Source organism: Lytechinus pictus, chromosome 10, assembly GCF_037042905.1.
Source record: "Lytechinus pictus isolate F3 Inbred chromosome 10, Lp3.0, whole genome shotgun sequence".
Taxonomy (NCBI): Eukaryota; Metazoa; Echinodermata; class Echinoidea; order Temnopleuroida; family Toxopneustidae; genus Lytechinus; species Lytechinus pictus.
This window is the reverse complement of record NC_087254.1, coordinates 5,525,317-5,536,508: the sequence shown is the minus strand read 5'-3', so window position 1 is coordinate 5,536,508 and position 11,192 is coordinate 5,525,317. Positions and strand designations below refer to the sequence as shown.

General features: G+C 37.6%; 1 protein-coding gene across 2 annotated transcripts; it reads right to left on the bottom strand.

The window, feature by feature from the left end:
• Window positions 1-655: 655 nt before the first annotated feature.
• Window positions 656-11,189, bottom strand: LOC129268994 (nucleolar protein 12-like). Of its 2 annotated transcripts, XR_010294756.1 has the most exons (6): window positions 10,907-11,189; window positions 9,158-9,309; window positions 8,834-8,952; window positions 6,562-6,761; window positions 1,532-4,462; window positions 656-1,245 (listed from the first exon to the last, which is right to left on the bottom strand). XR_010294756.1 is itself a non-coding variant. In XM_054906444.2 (5 exons), exons 1-5 carry the CDS (start codon window positions 10,987-10,989, stop codon window positions 4,306-4,308), a joined length of 711 nt encoding a protein of 236 aa, XP_054762419.2. In that variant the 5' UTR covers window positions 10,990-11,189; the 3' UTR covers window positions 656-4,305. The 2 variants fall into 2 exon arrangements, 1 of the variants encoding a protein (XP_054762419.2); XM_054906444.2 differs by having other exon boundaries at window positions 656-4,462.
• Window positions 11,190-11,192: the final 3 nt, after the last annotated feature.

Sequence of the window (11,192 nt, the reverse complement as noted above, 5' to 3'; positions counted from 1 at the left end):
CTCTGGATACACACACGCAAATGTGATCACAGCAAAATAAAGCACATTCATCATTACAATTCCACCAAAATAAAATCCCCATTATACCACTCACATCCTTGCTGTTGTACTCGCATTTGCACATCATACACAATGGAACGTTACACAAACCATGGTACAAACTCAGCACCTGAAATCACTCACATTAGACACCGTTCTCACTACCTTCCTAAAACCAGTTTAGTAGAAACTAGTTGAACATGTAATGAGAACGGTCGAAGCGATCTTGGAAGTGATCTTCCAAATCGGTTCATAAAACCACCTCGCGATGTAGTTTTCAAGATCGCTTTGCCTTGTTAAACTGGTTTAGCAAAGTGAGGACACAACCGTTCTTCAGGAAGTGATCTTCGCAGATTTTGAGTGCGCTACTCTTCACACTGTGTGTAGAATGCCTATGGAGCGGTTTCAAATATCGAGCGAAACGTGTCACCCCACTGAGAGCATTCACGTAGCAAATAGCAAATGATCAAATGCGAACGCTAGCAAAGCAATCTTCCAACCTGGTTTCCTGAACCGGTTTCCAGTAAACTAGTTTTAGAAAGCGTAATGAGAATAGGATCTTAGAGTCCCTTTATAAAGAAAACTTAGCATTGACCAAAATATAGCCACAACAAACTTAAAATTTTGTTTAAAAAACATGATTGTTTATTACAAGTTATAACAAAAAAAAAAAAACAGTGATTATTTCCAGGAAAACAAAATGAAATCCGATTAAAATCAGGAGACTATCATGTCTGCTAACTTTGTGTAAAAAACATGATAATCAATTGGAAAAACAATGCTCAATGACAGCTAATAATAAAGATGCACAGGCTCAAAATTGGGGGGAAAAAATAAATTTGACAATAATTTTGGCCCTAACATGCCAGGTGGGTGTTTCATAAAGCTGCATAAAGAACGACTGATCCTTTCTTGTGGTAAATGATATAATCATTGGCGATGGTTAAGCGCGTAAGGATCACCAGTCGTTCTTAAAGTTGCTCTTAACTTTAATATGAACAGCCTTATGAAATGGCCCCCAGATATGATCAATTTGAAAAGAAAACATATAATTTTTCATCTCTTTCACTCTTTCAGGTTTCACTCACAGTGCCAATTCCCAATACCTTGCTGAAGTAGATTTGAGATTACAGTTGTACACATATTTCATTTTATAATGCAAAGAAGGCCTATTGTATAATATACCCTGATTGTAACCCCCCCCCCCTTAATTCCTATAGTGGGTCCTCCTGATTTATCTGTATTCTATGGGTGTAGTCAATTCTGCGCCGCTTGTGTTGGATCATTAGTACGAGGACGTAACGGGAAGTGCCAAGCTATCGCAGGCACTGTAGGTGCCTCTGCGCTCTCCTTTAAATTGCGCATGTGAACAGATAATTTGTACGGGGTGGGGGGGGGGGGTGCTGAGCGGGTTTTCTGAGTATCTAGAGAACTGAAATTGATGTCTAGAAATGGGGGGGGGGGGGGTCGTAAAAGCAGCATGTCCCTGTACATTATACATGAGTTGATATCAAATTAGTTTGATAAAATGGGCACACCATTCTTGCCACAGCATTTCATTTTCAGCCATAGAGGGCAGCATAACTAAATGAGGATTTTGACAAATTAACCCATTGCTTACGGGAACCGGGTGGTCCCTGTGTTAAACATATGGGATTAAAAGAATCTCGGAGGCTACGGGTTAACACTTTTTCATTCGCATACAAATACAAATGATTAAGTCTGATAACCTACATTACATGTATTTTTTGGGGGAAATTATAAAACCAAGTAGGATTGCAAATGTAGGTGATGAGATGTGCTTCAAACTATTAAACCAAGCACTAAATAAACAGTTCGGTTTAGAAAGTGATATTAACTGTCCTTATATCAGGGTGAACAGTTTGAACAAGTTGGCATTCATCTGAACCATCGTATCAGTTAATTTTGGTCAAAAAAATTGATTTTGAGAATTTTGCAGAAAACAAAGTACAAGTCTTATTCTATTCATAACTAAATTTCTAAGTAGCAATTTATTTTACATTCTGATATGAGATATGAGGGGATTTTCATGGCGATGCCATACAAATTGTCGATAAAATCATTAAAATGCACAAATCCCATTGGAAAAGTGTACTGTAGCAGAGCAAACAACAGCTGCGCACATTTAAATGCAAATGCGCAGTCAGCCAAACCGTCGTATCGGCACTGCATTGACTTTGCACGTGAAAAAGCGATACATTTTGACTGATTGCCACATTGAAATCGCGGTCAGAATATAAAGCGAGTTGTAATCGCAGAGCCAGAGAGGGGTACAAGAGGTGCACAACCCTCTCCTTTTAAAATCGCCCATTTAACATAAATATTGATATATAGCTAAATCTAATCAATATGTCATCTGTGCCCCCTCTACTTCAATATCCTGGATCCACTGGCAATCGACACATGTTGCAAGGATGACCACATTGCAATTCTGAAACCAATCACTAAGGTCCGTGAACATAATAAGGATGATAGAGAGACGTACAGGTGAATCTGTCGATATAATCAAATCATCTGGGTCCCGTCTTACAAAGAGTTACGATCGATCAAATCAACCACGACTATGGAAGGCCAGCTACGCCACCATAGAAAATGCATATTTGTTCAAAATGTTTTCTATACAGATAAATATTCATGCATTCATCGTTTATATGACAATTCAGTGCCCTTCTCTCTGTTTACAAAACGACATTGTGCAAATGTCACGCGGGAAAAATCATTACATTGGGGCTATTCCATAAAATGATCAACCTTTTTGTACGTCTGACCCCCATTTTTCTCAAGTCTTACATGTACTTCACTTCATAAACTGGCCAAGTCATGGACCTTTAAGAACATTACAGACTGTCAAAAGAACAAGAAATCAGAGACAGAAAATTTCATGAAGGTCCCACATATAGGGGGTCGAATGTACATATTTTATGGAATTGCCCATTGGTGGATTTTCACATAAATGTGTATAGATCCATCGCAACTCTTTGTAAGATGGGGTCCAGAAATCTGTCCCTACTCACTAGGCAAAATTTGATTGAGAAGATGTAGCGTAAACAGCATGTGCTTTGCATATTCTAGTCTGCGAAAGTGGTTGTATCCACTGGTCCGTATTCTGAAGTCGGGTTTAACTTAAACTCAGGTTTAAAGTTGTGGTTTAAGTATGGATAGCCAATTGTTACATAAATCACTAACAATGGAGATATATTTCACCTCTATTGGCTCTCAAATCATTCATAATTGTGTGTGAAGTATAAATAGATGATTGTCTTCACCATCGATGAATCAGGAAAGAGCACAGTAAACATAAGAAACATACAACTTAATAAAAATATGACACTTTTGGCTTCCCATAATTTTAGCAGAGTTAGACCGTGGTCTAAGTTAAACCTGACTTCAGAATATGGGCCACTTTGTCTAACACCATTTTAGTTGGGCTAACTGTCATTCAGTCTCGTACCCATCTGGGCCCCGTTGCATTAAAATATACCATTATGGCAACTCTGCCATCCAACTGTAACTACCATGGTAACGCTGATCAACAGCCAATCAAAACCAAGGATTCCATGCAGGTCTGCGTTTACCCTTGTCTACTTTAATATCACTCAGCACTTTGTCAAATGGAAATTTGGTACATATAAAGTTCATCCCATCATATAGACTGAGTGGCGTTAGATAATAATAATAGCTGGATTTATAAAGCGCTTTTTGCCAGAGGATACAAAGCGCTGCTATTATTACCCCGGCTTTAGCTTGAGCTACCATCACCGGCGCTCAGTGCATGCAAGGAATTACTCCTGCCGGGTAACCATTCACCTCACCTGGGTCGAGTGCAGCAGTGTAGATACATTTTTTGCTGAAGGAAAATACGCCATGGCTACGATTCGAACACACGACCCTCTGTTTCAAAGGCGAGAGTCAGAACCACTAGACTACGACGCACCCACAATTAAGTGGATATTAGACCAAATGGGTATAGCCTAACTGGAAATTAGACAAATATGGTAAATGGGCTAACTGGCAAATAGACCAAATGATTAGTATACATACTGGTTTAAAAGACAGAGTAGTATTATACCATGTGGGAGTGGACCAAATGGAAAGTACACAAAGCGGATGTTGACCAAATGGCAAATTTACCTGAAAAAGTGTTATGTAAGGTTGACTCACAATGTATGAAGGCTTCGCTCAATTTCAAGACTAACAAAATGTGCTTACAAAATTCTCAGACGTTCGAGGAAGGTTGGACTTGTGTCACCGTTTTGCTTTATTCGCCGATCCGCGTTTCATGAATTTACCCAGTGATTTTCTCTTCATGCTCCTCATGCGCTTGACTGTGTGCTGGGAGGCGCCTCGCTTCCGTTTCATCATCTGTTTCTTGAGCTTCTGACGTCGCTTGGTGAATACGTCACTGGAAGGAGAAGATCACAGGTATATGATTTGATTTGATTTATTGTTTCACATTCCACAAAAACATACATCTTGAACATATGAGAAGATGATGACAAAAAATACATAATTTTAGAGTTTTACAAAGAAATACGAGGAATCTATTAAACAGCATAGCTTGTAGACATAGGTTCCCAGAGGAAAATAATCAAGGATTAAAAACTCCTAACGCAATGAAGCGAGATAAATCAAATGAAGAAAAATAATCAATACATAATAGAGGTCTACATGATAGTCACTCGAGCAAGGCGCTTACCCACTAGCGTACGATTGTAAAAAAAATATTTTCAGCCTACATTTAAAAGAATATAATGAGGGCGCCTGAATTATATAGGTGTCTAAATTATTCCAAAAAGATCTAATTATTCAGTTCAATTCATTGATTTCCAATTAAAAATCACAATATAAAAATTCATAAAAATACATTATTGAGCAAATGTAAACCATATTCATGTACATGTATTACAAAAGTCTTCCACATAAAATATATATGTATACAATAAGTTAACATTTTAAACAACAGAGGAAATAGGGAAATTATAAAAACCCCAAAATAGAGTTTGTCTAGATAACCTGCCCTAAAGGAATTACAGATGAAGTGATGAGATATATGAAGTGAAAGAGAAGATCATACATCCTTCATCTAAATCCTAGATCAGCCTCATCATTATATTCTCTGAATGGAATGTTAATATACAAATAATGCACATTTATAAGTATGTAATGGCGATGCAGCACACTCGAGGTATTTGCATGTTATTAGGAATAACCGAAATGCCTGCATCATCAATAATATTGCAAATTTCAAAATGTGCATTATTTGTTTTATAAAATGGGTCAGCAGTATGACTTTGTAGTGGAAAGGCTGTTCGAATCCCTCAGAATTTTCATGGATCGGACAGACCACTTTATGCGATCCTGTCAGAAGTAGTTGAGCACAGAGCTGCCAAGTTGTATTTTGCATTTTCAGTATTCTTATCCCCCAAAATCAGTATTTTGACAAAAAAATCAGTATTTTTACCATGTGAGATAAATATGCAGACCTGCCAACCTCTGGGAATGAAAAACTGTATTCTTTCATAAAAAAAATGTATTTTTCCCCCAAAAAGTGTATTTCATAATAAAATGCTTGGCGCACTCGCTCATCGCGGCGCTCAAGCTGCATGCAAGCTAAAATGCGCACTGCTCTTGCAGATGAAAAAAAAACCCATTAAAACATGTGTATATCTTCACCCTGGTTTTAACAAAAATTATTGAAAAGTTACCTGAAATTACATTGATCTAATAACCATATTTGTGTACGTTTTATGAAATAGAGACATATAGAGATTATTTTTCTCAATAAATTAAGATTAAGTAAAAAAAATAAAAAAAAAACGTACTGCCGCATTTTGGTTGCAAAATCGTACTAAATACGGCTAAAACGTACTGGTTGGCAGGTCTGTGAGCACTATACGCATGCACTTTCGTCTCCATGTGTCATATATACCCTTGTTCTAATTTCTCTATAATGAGATCATTTTCTAATTTTCTATTAAAGCCCAATAAAAAAAATTTACTTTGAATTCCTTGTTAGATAAAATGAAAGTGTACAAAAGTTTTATAAATCATAATTGTATTATAAATGTGATTTTAAATCTAATATTCCAATCCACAACTTCTTAAAGCATTTTTATCAAGCATGGCATGGGGCAAAAACTTCAGGATACAATCTTTATGTTATACATGGAGCTGTCTATACTACAAAACTAACTCTATAAGGTACATGTTCAAAGGGCTTCCATTACGCAAAACAGAAACATTTCTGAGACGTGACACTACATCTATTTAACAGTCGAGTATTCCTGTTTCAATAGTTGTCATATGAATATCGAGAATTACATGTGGGCGTAATTTGTTTGCCAATGTTTGCATTTTCTTTTATATTTGGAGCCTTTACGAAGACCGTGAAGACAAAGAAAAGAGAAAACACACTCTCTTCAAGCCAAGGAGTAATTTCTAGCTGACCCTTGTCATGTTTCCTATGACAATAGTGTCTGTGATTACTGGAGGCTTACTTACTTCTTTTTACTCTTGGCTGTTTTTATCTGGGTGGTTTGCTCATCTTCGCTTGCTTCCTCCTCTTCATCCTCCTCCTCCTTGGAATGTCTTAAAATCCCTGGGATGGCATCCTCCTCCTCCTCATCATCTTCATCCTCTCTATCCCCATTCTCCTCCTCCGCATCCTCCTCTTCCAGTTCATCTGGATCATCGTAGTCAACCTGGTAAATATTTATCAGACAAATAAATGTGTCTATTTTGATTGACGATTGAATATAAACAAGTGGAGCGCCTCTGGCATTCTCACCTGCATTACGCGATTCAGCAGCAGTGCTGACTTTGAAAACTACTATAAAATAATTATTCACAAAAAACACCATTCATATAATGATACTTACTACGTTCACTGACCCTAAATGGCATTTGACCTTGATCATGTGACCTAAGACTTGTCATTGATACTTGATTACCCCTATGTCCACAATTCATAAACTAAATCAATAAACTTTGAAAGTTATGATAGTAATTTGATAATTACCTCCAACATGGCCAACGTTCATTGACCTTAATGACCTTTGACCTTGGTCATGTGACCTGAAACTCAGGCAGGAAGTTCAGTAATACTTGGTTAACCTTATGTCCAAGTTTCATGAACTAGGTCCATATACCTTCAAGTTTTGCTTTAAACAAACAAATAACGTATTGTTTCAATACTGAGGGACCGTATAACAAGCCTGGCTTCCAAAGGTCTCCTCGTCTTCCTTGTCTTTATATTACTTTCCTTTAATTATCGATTTGTTGCTTTTAAACGTTTTCGACATATGCGTTAGCATATAATTGTACATGTATCTTGTTATATGTTACTTTTTCAAGGAGGATCAATAAAGTTCATTCATTCATTCATTCAAGTTATGCTGTCATTTAAAAAACTGAACCTTCGGTTAAGATTTGATGTTGACGCCGCCGCTGTCGGAAAAGCGGTGCCTATGGTCTCACTCTGCTATGCAGGTGAGACAAAAATCTGATCATTTATTTTTACAATAAATATTTTCAGATAGAGGAGAATATAAGCTTCAAAATGAGTACAATCATGCAGAACCTTCATACATTTCTGTAATTCCAGAAGCTAAACAAGAATATTCATCATACGTCAATCCACAATATATCAAAAAAATTTACATGTACATAAGTACATGGAAATCTGTCTTTTTGAGCTCAATGGGAAAGATATATATGGAGGCATTGTGGTCTAGGGGTTTGTCTTTCAATCTGAGGGACAAGGGTTTGATTCATAGCCAGAGCATGTTTTCCTTCAGCAAGAAGTTTACTCACATTGTGCTGCACTCAGCCCAGGTGAGGTGAATGGGTAATGGCAGGAAAGAATTCCTCAAAAAGATGTGAGCACAAGAGTAGGTAGACTAGCTGAGCCGGGGTAATATAGGGGCGCCTTGAGCACCTAACAAGGTGGATACCTGCACTATATAAATCCTATATTATTATTATTATCATTATATTCCATCCAATTGACCAGAAATATGACAACCCTGATTAGGAGAGCATTTCTTGAAGAGTTGTGGGTCCCTCCATTTCCATCTTAATTTAATCTCTATTGAAAAATAGTATACTTATTTAAAACCTACAATGTGTTGCCCAAATTGTCTAAGTGTTTTTTTTTTTTTTTTTTTCACAACATATGTATCATTATTTTCTTTTTTTGCAACGTATACAAATATTTATGTTTATATATGGTATACAATTCATGTATGTACAATTGATGGAAGTGAAATAAATAAATTTGAATTTGAATTTGAATTTGAGTTTTGTCATAGATTTTTCACTGATTAATTTTTCCTCCGCAAAGCAGATGCAAGGGTTTCCAGTAGCTTATAACATCTTTAGGTGAAAATCACTGCCTAAAAATCTGCATGAAACGTTGCCTGGAGATTACAGTACCAGTCACAATTCTTGGACTACCTGTGTACCTGTTTCAACCAGAGAACAATAGATTAAGTGGACGAATCTATTGTTTGCTGCACAGATAAACAGGTAATCAAAGAATTGTGACTGGTAGTGTATAAGATATCATTTGAATAAATTACACATGGGGCCCCCGTTTCATATAGAATGACAACTACAGTAACTTCGGCATTATGATATGTCTACCATGAACACCTTGCTGTGATTGGCTGCTGTGCCCTGTTACCATGGTAGCCGACATAATGGCAAAGTTACAACTGTAAGTCATATATGACACAAGCCTTGGTAGATATGGATGAAATGGAATACTTGGTACCTGATTTTCTCCTATTCCTCCATGTTCTTTCTTGAGATCAAGGCTGGTTGTGACCGTTACTGTGTGTTCTGGGTGATCAAACACCTCATCTTTCTTCTTCTGAGTTGAAGTTACCAGATCTGAAAGACAAGAAATGTGCAGAAGACGAATTAGACCAAATGGTATATGGACTAAATGGCTATTGGACCAACTGGTTATCAGACGAAATTGTGTGGCCTTGTGATTAAGTCTGTGGTGTACATTAGTGTGTGGTGTACAGTAGTTTGGCATTCCGTCTGGTGACTACATGATCAAGAGATTTTAACATGTAGGCCTATAACTTACCAGGGAGTCTGATGTTCTTCAGTTCTTCTTCGAGAGCATCTCTCCTCTGCTGTCTTTCTTTCCTCCTATCGTCTTTTCTCTTCTCCTCTACTTCTTGCAGAGCAATCTTCTTTCGAGCTTTCTTCCTTCGCTGGAAGCCAGTCAGAAAGTCACTAAGAAAGGGGAATTCAAAAAATAATATTTTTCTTTAATAACAAAACGTTTCTAAATATTTTTAAGCAGAACAAACATAGAAAACAAAACAGAACTCTGAATCTGATTGGTGATGATTTGAGCTTCTGATTTTAAGTTTTCCATTCAGATCATATTCAGTATTTTATTTGTTACTTTTATTCTTGAACTTGAAAGATGACTCTTGAACTCAGCATCTCTGAACTAGAGTAAAATTTATTTGCTTTATTGTGAGTTCACTCTACAATATTGCAATTTAGGAAATATAGTAACCCAGTAGGACCTTATTTACTGAATGTATCGGGAAAATGCAGAAAGCTGCAGCCAGGTTCATGAACAGTAGAGGGGCACGGCCAATAAGGGAGACTCTCTCCAATATGGGAGATTGTTTCCTATATTGGAGACTTGCTTTGCAAAAGAATAAAAGAAACAATAACAAGTACCAACAAAAGCGTAATTTTTTCCATCCAAAATTTTGTCTCAGTAAGGCGGCCTGCACCAGCCCGAGTTTTCAAATTAGCGCACTATTTCTGATCCGGCAAATTATCCTGATCTGAACAATCTCAAGATTATTTGTAATGGAGACGCAATTATCGCGCTAGTTCGTAGGATTAATCTCAAGATTGCAATCCCAAGTCAACTTGGGATTATTTGCAAAAAAGCACGCTATTTTACGAATTATCCCGCTAAATATCTACGTGCAGACGCACTCGGATTATTTATTAACGGCATCAGACCATAATGCATCGATGCCTTGCTCGTGCAGGAATCGCTCTTCTTGCGATGGTGGAGACAGGATTTCTTGAATCTCAAGATTGATCGTGAAGAGGGCCGGAGGGCCGATCAGGCTAAAATCTCGAGATTGAGCAAACTCGGGCTGGTGCAGCCCCGCCTACTGAGGTCAGAAGCCCATTTGTTTTGTGTGTGGATGACAATAAAAATTCTTATCAAAACAAAAGTAGACGGTGGATTTTCAAAGTAGCGAAAAGGGGTAATTTTTCATGAGGAATCTGCTGATCAGATTTTTATTTGCTGCCAAGCTAATCCTTTTGCAGCAAATGTAAACAAAGGAAATTGGTCTCCCAAACTGGAGACTATCTCTGAAATTAGATACCCAAATTCTTTACAAAAGTCTCTGATAAGTGATATTGGACTCTTCTTGGAGATAATCTCTCTCATAGGAGACAGTCTCCCATACTGGCCATGCGCCTCTAATGATCATTAAGTTACTGTATTCAGTTAGAATCTACATGCGAAGCATTGCCATTGGTTTCCACATCCAATACATTCACTTGTCACGGTACACATGATGTACGGACGCGGACTGAGATGAGTCTGTGCACCCACAAAAATTGACGAGTGGTTCTCTAAAAACCACAATTTCGCCTCAATTACTTTTATATCACTCAATCTCATCTCACATCAGCTGCACATCAATTTTCACTCACAACTTACTTCATCCACCCCCCACTCAGTTTCAGCCTAGTTTCATTTTACATGTCACTTTCATGACGAAGTTTCAGGTCAAACAAGTTTTTCAAATGTTTGAACTTTGTTTGATCTTTTTTTGTTTTTTACCTTCTGCTTCCTTCATCAAAAACCAGCTGAAATTTGGTCTGCTTATTCTTTGGATTTCTCTGTCTGAACTTGTCACTTGGCATGATGGACTTCGTGGGGGGAAGACCTCAAAATCCCATTTCCTAGAAGTAGAAGAACCTCACTTTAAACAGAGTGAAAGCAATGCTGGCACATCGATTTCTCATGCGAAATTTGCGTGCTTTATGTTGTTTACAATTACTGCGACAGATTCCCACCGATATCAGTGCAGATTCCACGCACGTGTAGCTAGCCGGCCTACTATGAC